General features: G+C 42.1%; 1 protein-coding gene across 1 annotated transcript in view; it reads right to left on the bottom strand.

The window, feature by feature from the left end:
- Positions 1 to 17,701, bottom strand: part of CNTN1 (contactin 1) — a 254,857-nt gene that overhangs the window by 52,642 nt on the left and 184,514 nt on the right. Inside the window, exons 18-19 of the mRNA XM_044996278.1 lie at positions 15,988 to 16,222; positions 6,944 to 7,047 (exon numbers count right to left, since the gene is read on the bottom strand). Of these exons, the coding sequence (XP_044852213.1) occupies positions 6,944 to 7,047; positions 15,988 to 16,222 (339 nt within the window). The remainder of the gene's footprint in view (positions 1 to 6,943; positions 7,048 to 15,987; positions 16,223 to 17,701) is intronic.

Raw genomic sequence — 17,701 nt, 5'->3', positions numbered from 1 at the left:
GTATAAAAAACAAAAGGGATCTACAACACCCAACCTGATATCCATTTCCTGCTCATTCCTCTGGGAACTGTGTTTAACAGACTGAACATGCATTGAACTTAGACATCAAAGCATGATCACATACTTAATAAATTGACTTGTTATCAGAACTTACTTGTTTTTTTAAATCTGCTCTTGTCTTTTAGGAGGTGCTTTAGCTAAGTGATGAAGCTTAAATGGTTAGACTAAAGAAGTGTGCAATATTGTATGAGTTTTTAAACTTAATATTTAACAGTGACTTTTCTATAATATTTAATGTTTTAAGAGTGTTTATAAATTGTTATACTTTCTCCTCTCTTTAAATATATTGTGCATTCTTATCTTTTATTTCACTTCCCCCTCCCATACCATTAATCACTATTAAACCACATAAGACCAGGGGGGAAAACACTGACAAGCACTCCACAACCTACGTTGTATAGGTTCCCTATTTTTCTCTTCTCCTTCCCCTCAAAATTCTCCTCTGCCCTCTTTTCTTTTTATCAACTTAAATTACACATTCAAGAAATATATTCAGACCAGTCCATTAATGCCAATGTCAGGGGCAACTCAGGGATTTAATACTAGGTCATCACCAATGAGTTGACAGACATTTTTTTTAGAAAGGGAACAGGATTTATACCCTCTTCCACCCAATCTCTTTCCTCTCCTTTTTACCTGTAAACTCATTGAATGTGCAATCTAAAACCAATGCACTCACTTCCTCTCCTTGAGCTCTGTATTGGATCCCTTCCAATATTTCCACTCTACTAAAACAATTCTCAGTAGAATTCGGACACATATGCAAACACTCATATCTTCCCAATTACTCTAATGGCCTCTTCATCTCAGGGCCTCTACTTCATCTTCATTCTCCTTGACCTACCAGCTTCTTTGATTCTGTCAATCATCCTCTCCTACTTAACACCATATCCTCATTAAGCTTGCAAGATACTGCCCACTCCTGGTTCTCTTTAGTGCCCCTCTCAGTGGATGCTCCTCCTTTCCTTCCCTATTCTTTGTAGGTATTCCCCGAGACTATTAGCAGGCCAAAAACAAGTTGTGGTTAGCTGTGTTAGCAACAGTACTTTTAAAAAATATCTTACCGTGTTTTTGTCTCATACATTTCTATGGAAAATAGCCTGGACAACTCTATTAAAGATACATTATCTGTGATTTTCAAAAATGGATGCCTATGACTAGCCTCCTGCGTCCATACATAGGCAACTAAATAAGTTGACTTGATTTTCTAAAGTGCTGATCACCCAGCAGCTTTCTCTGAACTTCGGAGGTCATTTATTTAAGCACCAAAACACATATTTAGGAAGGAAATATAAGGTACCCACTTATTACAAATCCTGGCCATTATGAAATGATTTTTGGTGATACTACATAGGGTCCGATTCACCACTGCCTTGTAGAATCATTCACAACTGTGCAACATGAGAGTAAAACATTATCAGTATCAATTGGTAGCACAGTTTGCACAGGTGTAAGCAACTACAAAAGGCACAAGCTGTGGAGGACGAGGTCCATAGCATTTTGTTTTTCAAGTACTTTTAGTCTGTGCATTTTTGCTCTGCTCCCACCTTCCTTGTAAATTATTTTAGCTGATACCACAACAGAACCCTTTTAAGCCTTCCATTAAGAAAGAGGTTAATGTTATTACTAAACTATTCCATTCTTTAGGTCAGTGGTTCTCAAACTTTTGTACTGGTGACCCCTTTCACATAGCAAGCCTCTGAGTGTGACCCCCCTTTATAAATTAAAAACACTTTTTTATATATTTAACACCATTATAAATGCTGGAGGCGAAGCAGGGCTCAGGGTGGAGACTGACAGCTCACGACCCCCCATTGTAAGAACCTCGTGACCCTCTGAGAGGTCCTGACCCCCAGTTTGAGAACCCCTGCTTTAGGTAAACCTTTCCTTGGAGGGTCTTCAATCTAGCAGACAAAGGTATAACTAGATCCAATGGCTGGAAGTTGAAGCTAGACAGATTCAAATTACAAATAAGGTGCACATTTTTAATAGTGAGGGTACTTAACCACTGGAACAACTTCCCAGAGGTTGTGGTGAATTTTGCATTCCTGGAAATTTTTAAATCAAGATAGGAAGTTTTTCTAAAAGCTGTGTTCTGGTTCAAACAGGAATTAATTCTGGGAAGTCCCATGGCTTGTGTTATACAGTATGGCAGATTAGGTCACAATCATCCTTTCTGGCTTTATAATCTAGGAGGCCTCAAGCAGAACTGATATAGCATGTTCTGATAACATAAGCACCCCTATTTTGCTGTCAAGCCACATTTGGCTTAGTCTTCTTTTCAGCTGGCATTAGTTTTGTTCCCGAGATATTTCACTTTAAGGAGACTCCAAAAATATGTTGGGAGAGGTTGTGTTGGCTTGTTTCTCCAGCTCCTACCACTGCCACTCTCCCACTCACAAATTATGGTACAACTTGCTGTTTGGCAAGGCTTGATGTTTCTCTTAAGTGTTTAAGTTAAACCGTTTAATAAAACTATAACTTTCTTCTACCCCCAGGTCTGCACTGTAGCTGAATGAGTGGTGAGACAGTAGAAGGGTTTCCCTTCTAATTCAAATGCCTAGAGGGGCATTTTAGCAGCCAGAATAATTGAACAGAAGCTTTCCTAATTTAATTTACACATCAAAGTCTATTGTCAATGCTTACATAAGTTTGCCCGTCAATAGTAATACTACAAGCTGTCCATACTATGATCATTCTAAACATATGATTACCATCATGGCTCTACCAACTCTTTCACAATATAGATATAATTGCATATGCATATGCTGACCAAATTGGCTCCCACTTTAAACATGGTTTACAGCATGCAAGCACATGTATTTTTCTGATTATAGAAATGAATATGCTGCACAGAGTTTTGGAAATTTAGTCCAGTAGCAGCCACCATTTAGAATTTTCTTGAAATACATTTAGGATGAAATATAGACACAATGTCAATATATTCTTTTGGGAAGTAAAACAGAACTTGGAGGAAATGTTGTGTGCTGCCATCTGGGAGATCTGTGTGTGACATTTCTAGAACAGTTTCACTGACTGGGCCCAATAAGGCTCCCTGTTCTTTGAAGGCAAAAACTAAAGTCTATGAAAGGCTGGGGTTACTGATGATGCTTGCTGGTAACATTTGCTGGATATTTGACAGAACAGCATTAGTTTAAGCTTAGGAAACATCAGTTTTATGATGACCCTATTTGAGAAGCATGTGTTGTGAAGTGAGTAATGAAAAGGGGGGCTGAGAATTCAGGAGATCCTCTCTGGTATAGATAATCGCATATCTTTCTAAATAGTTGCTTAGTCTCAGAGTAGTATTTTGATTCCATAATACTGTAATGAAGTGTTGTATATGGGCCTCTGCCTTCTACTGGCTAGAACCACAACTCCTCAACTGTGTGCCCTATGCTATTAACAGCTTGAGGTATTTCTCCTTTGGCTTAAGTTGGGGCCTGTGCAATTGGAACAAGGGGATCTGAGCACACTCTCCATTTCTGCCATGAAGTTCCAAATGGACCTGAGTCTGCAGCAAAGTGACATCTGTGAAATAGTAGGTGGTCAAGTGTCTGTCAGTTATGGTCTGATTAATGATAATCATGGTGGTGATGTTGCCATGAAATGCAAACCTGTACAGTGACTGCCAGGGGCTCACGCCTTCATTTTTTGATATACTCTGATATGTTAAGTGCATGTTTTACCTAGGGATGGTGAACACTCTAAGGCTTTTGTTGATCACTGGACAGCTGCCCAAAGTCCTTGAATCCCTCTCACCTGGGAGAAACTTTCTACATTCCTCCAATTCATTTACATGCTGTACAACTAGGTGTACAATAAAATAAGTAATATAGAGCTGTCAAACAATTTGAGCGAGAAAAAGGAATGAAACTTTAAGCCACTCCACTGAGATGTGAATTAAATCCCTTGCAGGAATAAGATCATTTAAAAATTAAATTAACCTAAATCCCAAATACATTGAATCTTGGTTCAAATGACTTAGATTTAACCACTGTTACAATGTGATTTGTATGTATTAAACTCAGACGTCTATACAGCTTTTCTCTACCCATCTACTTAGGATACAAACATGACTATATACCTGGGTCATGACAATTATTTTTGGAAACCATGACTTATTCCCTTGAGTGCTGAGACACTAACACTGCCCCCTTTACAAAATCCCTGGGTCTCCTGAAGTATACTTCAAATACTTTAAAGGTCTATGGAGCACTTGATCGCTACTCTTTTTCCTTTTCCCTGGTCATCCTGTACTCTGGTTCAATTAAAGTAATATGCAAAATTACATTCCCTCATTGTCACTAGCTTGTTCAGTTGTCCAGTCTGTTCAATACATTTTCATCAAACTGAATTTTTTCATTAAAAGATTTTGGGTCAAATTTTGGGATCAGTTCCTTCTTTTTTGTGGTGTCCTGGACAATCCAAGTAGGAATCCCTAGGGTGAGGGAATCCTCAGTAGGCACTGACAGTTTTGTGCCAACCCAACTCCAGCTCTCACTGGAAGGGTTGAGCCAAGACTGAGGAGGCGGTTGTCTGATAATCTCTGGCCCAATGTAGGCCATCACATGCCATCATAGATTAGCACAGCCTGCAAATCCCTAGGTTCAGGAAAACACCCTTAACTCCCTTGTGGTCCCGTGCCTCTGGTGTGCCCAGATGATCCTGCACAGCAGAGAATCTAACCCTTTGTAAGCATGGGAGAGATATCAAGAAAGAAGTCCTATATGATCCTTGTGTGAGCTTGCCATGAAAAAAAGTTATAGAAATATTCTTTATTGTTACAGAACAAATATTTTATGTTGGCCAGTTGTACAACACAAAGTATGCTACAAAATAAAGCAGCAATAAAGCTTAAGTACTAGAATCATGGAATTTGCAACCAAATCTTTCATATTTATCTATGTCACTTCTAAGAAATATGACTAAAGCTACAAAATCCAATTTTATTTTACTCATTTAATATACTTTATTGATATTAGTGAGGAGACTTAGTGCCTAGTTTAAAAAAAACCCCACAAAACAGTTTCATAACCATAAACCTGTATAATAAAAGCCAAACAATATATTTACTACATGTAAGAAGCAGGGAATATATATACCCACTAGAACTGCATGTACTGAGCAGCTCATAAATCTTACATTCTCTGTATGGAGGGAGCTAGTTCATATTTTATCTTTCATTTATGTGTGAGCTGAGGACACACCTCAGTAATGGCAAAATTTATCAGTTCACACTCATCACTGCTAGTGCAGTACTCATGAGTGCCTGCTTTAGTGTCAAGAAAACCTGACTCCTCATGGTGTGAAAAGGCTAGTATCACAGGTATTTCTCTCGGTATCCCCAGCTCTTCGGCTCTGGAATATATGGTGCCAGTTATGTCCTCAGAGAGCTTTTTTCATGGAATGTGAAGGATTAAAATGAAAAGGAGGAAGTATTCTGATTGAACTAGGTATTTTTATAAATTGTGTTAGAAATGGACAATAATACAATTAAATAAATAAATAAAACCCGAGAGTATGCATTCCAGTTTTTAAAAACTTTACTTTGATCAAATTAGCACCCCTTCCAGGCTTGTATTAAGACAGTCCAGGACACAGACCTCCCTGTAGCGCTGTCCTGTGGTCCTGCCCCCATGCTGAAGCTCCCTTTACTGGCAGTGGCAAATGGTCCTCCTCTCCTCCCCAGTAGGATAATACCCGCTTCTCCCATCACGAGCAGCAGAAGAGGCCACCCATATTCACCCCAACAGCTGATGTACATCTGCTTGGGTAGGTAGGCTGGGGCACAAAGAGAATCCTCTGCTGGGGCGATGTTGATGAGCTCCCCCCAGAGCAGTGGATTTTCAAATTAACATCCCACTGGGATTCACAGGGCAACTGACACCTCTTATTGATGCATTTTGTGAGGCTATTCTGAATTTGCATATGCTCTTTTTACAGCATGTAGGTAAATATAATATGTCAGAGAATTAAAATTGCAAAGCAAGTCATTAACTTAGCAAGACCCAAATCCTTTTCTCAGAGCACTGCTGAAGTAAACAGACTGTATGCTGCAGAGTTCTCCAGAGGCTACTGTGTATGTGCAGGAAGAAACCCACTCTCTGCTGGGCTGCTCTATGACAACATCCGCATCTGTTTGATCGCAGCAGCTCTCTATCTGTTGTGCCCTTTTTTTTTTTTGCAGGAGAGTAAGAAAAGGTTTCACTGGTGGATCTGAGTTGTTGTGGACCCAGTAGCCCTACCCTGCTCCCAAATCATTCCTTCTTGCTATGGTGCACCAATGCTGGATGGCAAGCAGAAGATGTAGACAGACTCCCTCAAATCCTGTTCTACCCTGCACATTAAAATCCCAGGATTCTGCATCTTCTACTGACTATATTCAGGCTGCAGCATCTGTTTCCAAGTTACTATAAATCCTGTTGGGGATATTTCAAAAATAATTACTATACTTGATCATTTGATAATGTAGTGGCCCATTAGTTACTTACAAGTCTGTTTCTGCACTGACAAAGTCATTACAGTGTACAGCAAATGTTTACACCCCAAACTTATTCTGAACATGTTTTGAGACATTTATGGGCCAGATCCTCTACTGGTATAAACTGGAAAAATTCTTCTGTGGAGTTCTGAAGATATATGTGGAACTATCTCAACTTACATAAGTAGGGGAATTTGACCAAAAGTATTATATTTTAGTATCAAAAAATTATACGTTATATGAAACATCTAATAGGTAGAGAATCAAATGTGTACAGCAAACATCAATTAATGCTGAGCATTAAGAGTTAGAATGTGACAGTGTGTATTGCCTGTACATAATCAATTACTGTATTTAAATGAATATGAAGATATTTATAAGTGTCACTTCTGAACTCACCTGATATCCTTCAACAGATTGCTCAAAAACATGCTCCCAGGAAACGGAGATTTCAGAAGATGATAAGACTTTTACATTCACATTTCTAGGCTGTTCACTAGGAGCTGGAAATGGAAAACATTCAATCCCGTCAAGTGCATTGTAATATTTACTTGCATGGTCTTTTCTTGTAATATTTCATATTATTTTCTCATTTTCACAAGGCCAAGTCCTCAGGTCTTTAACCTGTGTTTACTTAGGTAAACTCTAATTTCATTGGGTATTTATTTTAGACAAGATTGAGAAAAAGTGGAGTAGGGATCTCAGGATTAGGCCCATATTAAATATTTATTAGCTTTAGCAGGTTCCAAAGTGAAAGTTTAATACTAAAAATATGCTCAAATAAAAACAGACAGAACCAAAAAAACCACTGATATTTTACTCAGCTGTATAGTGTTTCTCACATTAAAAACTGTAGGCCACATTTTCAAAGTCAATTGCATGCAAATATTTATTTGCTTCTTCTGCATGCAAAGATATAACATACTGTACATTATGTGCATGCAAGTCAGATAATTATGCATTCAGTGGGCTAGTTGTGTGTCTAGCTGACTATGCATGTGCATCACATCAGGTATTTGTGCATGTAAGTTGGACGCATGCAAATGTTTGTGTGTGCTTAATTTTAAAAATCTGACCTTGCATCGCCAAATGCACAATCAGACCATTTTAATGTGAAAAGTTTTCTTTTTATTTAAAAATTAATTTGTAGTGCCTAAAAAAATAGTGTTAGTTTAGTCAGAGGAAGCTGCCAATTTCACTCTATTGCTTGCATTTAAAAGGAGCTAATGAATGTAAAAATGCATAAACAGTGCACAGAATCTATGAAAGATTCCATTTTCAAGCTAAGATCAGTTGTCTTTTATGGGTCTTTTGAAACAAGTTGCAACAGACAGCCACTGCTGCCTCAGCACAGGAAAGCTTTCATATATTTAATTTTCCAACTGGGCATCAAATCAACTATGTATCAAAACAGCCACTATTCAGAAAAAAAAATCAGTTACATTTCTTATGAGAAATATCTAAGGTAACAAAATAATCTTATGTGCAAAGTTACTCTTTTTAATTGTCTTTCACTAACGGTTAATAATTCAAATGTATAACTTTTAAAAAAAAATGATGCACTGATGTTAAGGCTATTTTCTCAGTTACAAACATTTAAGTAAGAATAAAAACCACAATCTAAAGTTTTAGTACTAAGGCCTGGTCTACACTACGCGTTTAAACCGGTTTTAGGAGTGTTAAACCAATTTAACGCCACACCCGTCCACACTAGGAGGCACCTTATATCGATTTTAATGGCTCTTTAAATCGGTTTCTGTACTCCTCCCCGACGAGAGGAGTAGCGCTAATATCGGGATTAACATATCGGAATAGGGTTAGTGTGGCCGCAAATCGACGGTATTGGCCTCCAGGTGGTATCCCACAGTGCACCACTGACCGCTCTGGACAGCATTCTGAATTCTGATGCACTGGCCAGGTAGACAGGAAAAGCCCCGCGAACTTTTGAAATTCATTTCCTGCTTCCCCAGCGTGGAGAGCTCATCAGCACAGGTGACCATGCACAGCTCATCTGCACAGGTAACAATGCAGTCTCCTGAGAATCGAAAAAGAGCCCCAGCATGGACTGCACGAGAGGTACTGGATCTGATCGCTATATGGGGAGAGGATTCAGTGCTAACAGAACTGCGTTCCAAAAGACGAAATTAAAAAGTATTTGAAAGAATTTCTAAGGCTGTGACGGATAAAGGCCACAGCAGGGACTCACTGCAGTGCAGAGTGAAAGTTAAGGAGCTCAGACAAGCCTAAAAACCAAAGAAGCAAACGGAAGGTCCGGGGCAGGGCCAAAAACGTGCCGCTTCTACGCTGAGCTGCATGCAATTTTAGGGGGCTGCGCCACAAGTACCCCACCCCTGTCCGTGGATTCCGAGGTGGAGGTTGTAATCTCTGCCATGGCTGAGGATTATGTGGACGGGGAAGATGACAATGAAGAAGAGGAGGACGAGCTAGCAGACAGCACACAGAACTCCGTGAGCCCCAACAGCCAGGAGCTTTTTCTCACCCTGACGGAATTACCCTCCCAAGCCACTACCCCAGACAATGAAGCCATGGAAGGGACCTCTGGTGAGTGTACCTTTGCAAATAGCAAACGTTTTTTAAGCAAGCGTTTTTTAATTATTGATTTGCCCTGAGGACTTGGGATGCATTCGCAGACAGTATAGTTACTTAGAAAAGTTTGTTAACATGTCTGGGGATTGAGCGGAAATCCTCCAGGGACATCTCGATGAAGCGCTCCTGAAGGTACTCCAGAAGCCTTTGCAGAAGGTTTCTGGGCAAGGCAGCCTTGTTCCGTCCACCATGGTAGGACACTTTACCACGCCATGCATGTAGCAAGTAATCAGGTATCATTGCATGGCAAAGCATAGCTGCGTATGGTCCCGGTGATTGCTGGCATTCAAGAAGCATCCGTTCTTTATCTCGCTGTGTTATCCTCAGCAAAGTGATATCGTTCAGGGTAACCTGGTTGAAAATCAGGAATTTAAGTAAGGGGGATGGCCATTTTCCTACTGGGTTCGTGGACTGCAGCAGCTTAAAAAAAAATCCTTTCCTGCACGTAGCCAAGTGGGGGGAGGGGAGGAGTGAAATGCCGATGATCTTTTTCATGTTTGGTCAGCGGGGATCTTCCCAAGCTACCAACCACGCAGTGGGGGAGGGGGGCAGGGTGTTGATTAGCAGGGAGCTAGCATGGTATTAGCCATGCATTGGGGGGAGGGGTAAATCACTGCAGAAGCCGAAAGACAGTGGCTTACCATGGCCGCATGCAAGCTGAATTCTGATGCCCGGACCTGTGTCTGTGAGATCTGTAACCCCAGAGGTGCAGGCACTCAGTATTAAGATGAAAAATGCGACCTTGTAGGGAAATCACATGTGCTATGTAAGGTGAATAGTGCTGTTCACTGTGAAAGAGTATAACCATTGTTCTGTAAAATGTATCTTTTTAAATACTTCTCTCCCTCATGCAGCTGCAAATTTTTCAAGCCTCCCTGCTCCATCCCAAAGGCTAGCCCAGATAAGGCGGAGGAAAAAGAAGACGCGAGATTAAATGTTCTCGGATATTATGGAAGTTACATGCAAGGAAAGAGCTCATCTGAATGAGTGGAAGGACGTGCTATCAAATTACAGGAAAGATGCCAGTGAACGTGAGGACAGGAGGGACACCCGAGATGAGAGGTGGCGGCAGGAAGACCGGCAGGAAAATCAGCGGTGGCGGGATGCAACTCTGGGGCTGCTGCGTGATCAAACTGACATGCTCCGGCATCTGGTGGAGCTTCAGGAACGGCAGCAGGATCACAGAGTGCCGCTGCAGCCCCTGTATAACCACCCTCAACCCTCACCATGTTCCACATTCTCCTCACCCAGACGTGTAAGAACGCGTCGGGGGAGGCTCCGTGCACCCGCCCACTCCACTCCCGTGGACAGCCCAACCAGAAGGCTGTCATTACTGTGAAATTTTTTAAGTGGCCTTCTCCATCCCTCCTATCCTCCTCCCAAACCACACCCTTACTTCTCTCCCTCTTTTTATAATGAATTAATAAAGAATACATGATTTTTAAACGAGAGTGACTTTATTTGCATAAGTAAGCTGTACTCGAAGGGGGAGGGTGGGCTGCTTACAGGGAATGAGTCAATCAAGGCGGGTAGTGGTTCATCAAGGGGAAACAAACACAGCAGTCACACCCTACCCTGGCCAGTGATGAAGCTCGTTTTCAAAGCTCCTCTGATGCGCACCGCTTCCTGGTGTGCTCTTCTAATCTCCCTGGTGTCTGGCTGCGCGTAATCAGCGGCCAGATGATTTGCCTCAGCCTCCCACCCCGCCATAAAGGTCTCCCCCTTACTCTCACAGAGATTGTGGAGAATACAGCAAGCGGCAATAATATAGGGGACATTGGTTTGGCTGAGGTCTGAGCGAGTCAGTAATGTCCGCCAGCGCGCCTTTAAACGGCCAAATGCACATTCTACCACCATTCTGCACTTGCTCAGCCTGTAGTTGAACAGATCCTGACCAGTGTCCAGGCTGCCTGTGTATGGCTTCATAAGCCATGGCATCAAGGGGTAGGCTGGGTCCCCCAGGATAATGACAGGCATTTCAACATCCCCAACTGTTATTTTCTGGTCTGGAAAGTAATTCCCTTGCTGCAGCCGTTTAAACAGAGTAGTGCTTCTGAAGACGCGAGCGTCATGAACCCTCCCTGGCCATCCCACGTGGATGTTGGTGAAACGTCCCTTGTGATCCACCAGTACTTGCAGCACCATTGAAAAGTACCCCTTCCGGTTTACGTACTGGGTGCCCTGGCGCTCCGGTGCCAAGATAGGGATATGGGTTCCATCTATCGCCCCCCCACAGTTAGGGAATCCCAGTGCAGCAAAGCCATCCACTATGGCCTGCACATTTCCCAGAGTCACAACCTTTCGTAGCAGCAGCTTAGTGATTGCTTTGGCTACTTGCACCACAGCAGCCCCCACAGAAGATTTTCCAACTCCAAATTGATTCCCGACTGACCGGTAGCTGTCTGGCATTGCAAGCTTCCACAGGGCTATCGCCACTCGCTTCTCTACTGTAAGGGCTGCTCTCATCTTGGTATTATGGCGTTTCAGGGCAGGGGCAAGCAAGTCACAAAGTTCCATGAAAGTGCCCTTACGCATGCGAAAGTTTTGCAGCCACTGGGAATCGTCCCAAACCTGCAACACAATGCGGTCCCACCAGTCAGTGCTTGTTTCCCGGGCCCAAAATCGGCGTTCAATGGATAGAATCTGCACCATTACCATCAGGATCTCCAAAGCGCAGGGGCCCGCGGTTTGAGAGAATTCTGTGTCTACGTCCTCATCACTGTCATCGCCGCGCTGCCGTATCCGCCTCCTCCTCGCCTCGGTTTGAAGGTCCTGGTTCACCATATACTGCACGAGAGTGCGTGAGGTGTTTAAAACATCCACGATTGCAGTATTGAGCTGAGCAGGGTCCATGCTTGCTGTGTTATGGCGTCTGCACAGTTCACCCAGGAAAAAAATGCGCGAAACGGTTGTCTGCTGCTTTCAGGGAGGGAGGGGTGAGGCTGTACCCAGAACCACCCGCGGCAATGATTTTTTCCCCATCAACCACTGGGAACTCAACCCAGAATTCCAAGGGGTGGGGGAGGCTGCGGGAACTATGGGATAGCTACGGAATAGCTACCCACAGTGCAACGCTCCAGAAATCGACGCTAGCCTCGGACCGTGGACGCACACCACCGAATTAATGTGCTTAGTGTGGCCGCGTGCACTCGATTTTATACAATCTGTTTTACTAAACCGATTTCTGTAAATTCGGAATAATCCCGTAGTGTAGACGATAACTAGTGCTAATGCAATTTCATTACACACGTTTGCATGAAACACATGGAATCACAGAATAAAACTAGTGCGCTAAAATGAATAAAGATGTCTAGGATTATAATTAGACATATATAGCTTTATGACTAAACACATAACTCAGTAGCAATGAAAGTATATATCATGATTAAGTAGCTTTACAATCTCTAGCAACACATTTGATAAGTTCCCTTGCCTATCTGTAGCCTTATCATTGGCTGAATCATAGCTGTGCAGGCATTAGAGATGGAAAAGACCAGGTTATCTCGTCCATCTCCATGCCAATGCAGGATTGCTTCCCATTGTACCATGTGGTAGTGTTTTGTCCAATGCCCAAGATTTAAATGCCCAAGTCACAGGGCTTCCATCATTTCCCTTGGGCAGAATAGTTCTTACTGTCAGGGTTATCATCTTGATGAGACAATCTGAATGTTACTTTTCATATTTCACTCTCTTAAACTTATTTATGCCCCCTTCAATAATACTAATTTTGCTTCTTATTTGGTATGTACACTAAGTATTTTGCAGACAGTCCATTTTCACATTACAGTTCAAATACATGACATCCACTCCATTTGTCATTTTATAATTCTGCAATAAAAAAAGCATTTCAGTTTGCCTCACAAGATGTATTCTTTACCAAAAACATGCTGCTTATCGCTCATAGTTCAGTTATCCTATAAAGGAAACCTTGTGGAATTAGGTACTGTCAGGGCAGTGAGAGGGTAAACTCCGTGTGGCTCCATGTAGGGTAAAGCTACAGGGAATCTTTACAACTATACAAGTCCCAATGCCTGCAGGGGTCTCAGGAGCCCATGGTGTGCACTGTCTCTGGCTCACCTGTTGGAAAGGTGTATGCTGGGTTTCCCTGCAGCCCTGGCTTATCGATGTGCTGGGTGAACAGGGACATGGCTGTGTACAGATGCATTCTCTTCTGGGGCTGCTAACGTTGTAGACAATGCTTGGAGCTCCCTGACACCTACAGTGCAATGTTGGGTCCCTCCTTTACTGGTGCTCTAGGGAAGGAAGTAGTTTCTTTGTGTCCTCAAACCGCCTTTGTGGCTGCGATGGGCATAATATGACCATGAATGCTTAGTGTTTCTCTGAGCAGGTGCAGAGTTATTTTGCTAGAACTAGAGTTATAGGGTGGCAACCACCAAGATTATTTTTCTTTCATTTTCTAAAAGTCAGTACTACTGTTCATTTCCCTTTCTCTGATTTTTCTGGAGCTACACCTGCTTGCTGCTCCCAAGGTGTTTGGTCACATGAGCATGATGCCTCTATTAAACAGCTGAACTCAGAAAACAAACAATTTTGCTACTATCATATAGGCAGTTTACATATATAACACAATTACGTTTCAGGTGCATGTTTAATGTTCCTATTATTAATTTTTGCTTTTAGTAGTTATTTTTTTCTAGAAGAAATACATTTAGCACTTCACTAACAGGCCTGGAAACTTACAAGTCAGATGTTGACAATGTTCTGAGAAATGAAGGGATACTGAAATGTTATTTGGGTATCAGCAACATATTAATTCATTTACACTACTACAACAATAATCATTCTGTTGCTGCTGCAGCTGTTAAAGATGATATCCTAAGGTACACTTCTCTGATAACTAGGATCAGTATTAATCACATTAGCTAAGTGTTGCCAGTGTGGATCATGAATTATCATAAGAAACAAAAGGGTCTATTCTATGTTTCTCTCTCTCTGTGTGTGGGTGATTTGTATACAAAGGTCCCATTAGTGCTAATGGGAGGTACAAGCATAAATCTCCTATAAAGTACACTGAGATGAGAATGGAGTCTGAAGTGTGAGAATGTGGCCTTGTTATCTGGTCCCACCTCTTGGGTCTTTGCTCTCATTTCAGTAGCTGGAGTTCTGCTTTGGTGAAGCAGATTCTGTTCTGCAACACGAAAAATTTGAGCAATTCTTTACAGTTCTGCTTTGTATTTCTGGCAGCAGACATTATAGTGTAATGTTTTTGTTATATATTATTACCTATATTATTCTGCTCTAAGGTTTACCTTTTTCTAATGCTTTCTTCCACTCAGCATAGGAAATGACATTTCTAACTGAAATCCTGCAGATTGCTGAATTTGAAATAATTCCAGCAAGGATTAAGGAAAAGGTTTTAGTCAAATGTCAAGGGTTTTCATTTAATTATTCACCTGATTGCTTTAATGTCTAAACTGGAATAAAAGAGCATGGAAGAATAAGTATTAGAATTTGAACAGGCTTGAAAACTTAACCAAATTAATCATTCCTCTGCAGTAGTACGCTTAAATACCACAGCTGTTATATTAAGACTGATAGGATTTACTACCATCAGTTAATGAGCAAAACATGTACTACTACTTTATTTTACATATCAGAGGGGTAGCCGTGTTAGTCTGGATCTGTAAAAGCAGCAAAGAGTCATGTGGCACCTTATAGACTAACAGACGTTTGGGAGCATGAGCTTTCGTGGGTGAATACATGCATCCGATGAAGTGGGTATTCACCCACGAAAGCTCATGCTCCCAAACGTCTGTTAGTCTATAAGGTGCCACAAGACTCTTTGCTGCTGTTACTTTATTTTAGAATAAAGCTGACTACTACTAAGGCATATGGAAAAGTGTAACTAACAGCATTTTTGCTTCCATTAGTTCAATTCTGAGTATCAACCTTATTAACTGAAATATCTGAAATATTCTGCCACTAACTGTCCTAGACAGTTTTGGACAGTAATTCTCACTAAAAACTCCCCTGTGTGTTACAAGATAGCAGGAGTGGTTTCTTTTTTAAAAAGAAATTTAAATTTAATTTGAGTACTTATTTTCTAGTTTTCCTTAGCAAGACATAACAATTCACCTTTCAATATGTGCATCAATCATACTGCATTAGTGAGGATGACCCAAATATGACTGTAGTATCACAATGCCATGTTTCAGACAACAAATGTGGAAGAAGGCACTTTTTTTCAATTCCCCAAATCCTTTATTTTTAAATAGTTGTACAGCGGTTCAGAATGGGTATTTGCTAGGTGAATTTCTTTGTGGGTTGTTAATTCAGTGCTATTCTGCCCATCAAGGGCACCGTTCTACAGTTCTTCATGTGGGGTATGTCTACACTGTAGCTGGGAGCATGCTTCCCAGTGCAGACAGACAGACATGCACTAGCTCTGCTTAAAAACTAGATGCTAAAAATAGCAGTATAGCTGCAGCGCAGGCAGGGACTCAAACTAGCTGTCCAAGTACAATCTCACGCAGCCCATTGGGTAGGTACTTGAGCAGCTAACCCAAGCCACTGCCCATGGCCCCGTTGCTATTTTTAGCATGCTAGCACAAGCAAAGTTGGCACCTGTCAGTCTACCTGCACTGAGAAGCATGCTACCAGCTGTAGTATAGACATACTCTCAGACAAACTATCATGGGAGTTTTGCCTGAGTACGAACTTCAGCAGTGATGGCCAAGAATGACCCTACTCATTGAAGGTACATCCTGCTGAATCCTGCTGCAGTTAATTTCACTTGCCCTGACCTTGGTCCCCTTGACTTGGTTAGTGCTGGATCAGGCCCTTATTGTAGATTTTAATATGTAAATTTTACTCACCATCTTGTGCTGAATAAATGATGGCAACAACGCTGAATGGTCCATCCCCTTTGTTGTTAAATGCTTTCACTTTTACTTGAAACTTTGTTGAGGGGGGCAGAGAGTCATCTTTGTGCACATATCGGCCAATATCAGGATTGGTAACTGTAACTCTTCTCCATTCCTTTTCACCAAATGGTTTAAAGGCTACTATGTAACCAAAATTCTTGCCAAAGTGGTACTCTCTTGACAAAGGCTGAAGAGACAAAAGACTAAGAATTAACATTTTATGGTTAACCAGTGGATCACTAATTAGAAGTTTAAAAATATTTATCCACATATAAATTGCAAAAATATTGCACTGAAATTACATTCTCTGATTTGCTTCCGTCCACTTCAGAAGCACGCCATCTCCGTCACTGCCTACATCTGGTAATAATAAGATTCAAGTTCAACTTCTGCTTTTGATCCAGTAGTACAGAAATGCATGTCATGCTGTCTCCAACCAGAGAAGGCTAAGATGATTTTGTTTTAAAACTATACTCAGCTGCAGCCAGCAAAATATACCTTTTTAAGAAATGACGAGTGGCAATGAGTATGTACCATAGACTCTGTGTGTGCGTGTGTGTGAGGGACAGAGAGAATGAGTGTGTAACTCACAGATGTGTATCACAGGCTCCAAACACAGACAATTAGCAATGGATTCATACCTCCCATTATATCACAAATTTCCTCATGATGATTTATTTCCCATACTTAGGGGTAATGGCAAATTCTCAGAGCAGGTAATGTGCTATCCATTCAACTGCTTTAGCATCAGTGTTGCCAGAACTTCACTCTCTAAAGACTTCAGACATTCCTCAGACCCACATGGACTACCATCCATCATCTTTATGGCACCCTGTAGTAGGGCCGCCCAGAGGATTCAGGGGGTCTGGGGTCTTCGGCAGCAGGGGGCTTCGGCGGTAATTCGGCGGCAGGGGGTCCTTCCGCTCTGGGACCCGCTGCCAAATTACCGCCAAAGACCTGGCACTTCGGCGGGGGGCCCCCGCTTCGGCGGTAATTTGGCGGTAGGGGGGTCCGTCCGCCCCGCCGCCAAAGACCTGGAGCGGAAGAAGCTGGCCCCCGGAGCAAGTGAAGGACCCCGCTCCAGGGCCCCCGAAAAACTCTTGTGGGGGCCCCTGCGGGGCCCGGGGCCTGGGGTAAATTGCCCACTTGCCCCCCCACTCTGGGCGGCCCTGCCCTGTAGGGCCCTACTCATGTCACTGATCAGTGATGCTTCTGGCTGAATCAGGGGTAACACTTCTGGAAGACTTATCCAAGGCCACCATCCATGGATTCTCAAACAGAGACTCCTATCATTCTAGATGTAAAGAGACAGGATCCTGTTGCCATTGGCTGGGTTCTTCCTGTGGCTGTTCAGCAACAGACATGGAACAGACTCAGATTAATAGAGCTACAAGCTTTATTTACCATTTCTTTGATTTCTGTGTGAACCTGAAGGCTGAGCAGAGGCTGATGTCTTTGAGAGTAGCCCCCTGCTCCACCCTTTCTTGCCCTCCAAACCCAACAGTGTCTTTCCTGCACAGAACATCCATGCAAAGGCTTATGTGAGGAGTAGTGGACCTGCAGCAGTGTAACAGGTGGGAATATATTATCTTCAGGTTTTACACTGCTGTCCATTACTATATCATCCACTCAATGGACACTCTGGATCACATTTTTTAGAATTAAA

Source organism: Mauremys mutica, chromosome 1, assembly GCF_020497125.1.
Source record: "Mauremys mutica isolate MM-2020 ecotype Southern chromosome 1, ASM2049712v1, whole genome shotgun sequence".
Classification (NCBI taxonomy): Eukaryota; Metazoa; Chordata; order Testudines; family Geoemydidae; genus Mauremys; species Mauremys mutica.
Note: the sequence above shows the minus strand (reverse complement) of the source record. Positions and strands in the feature narration are given on the sequence as shown.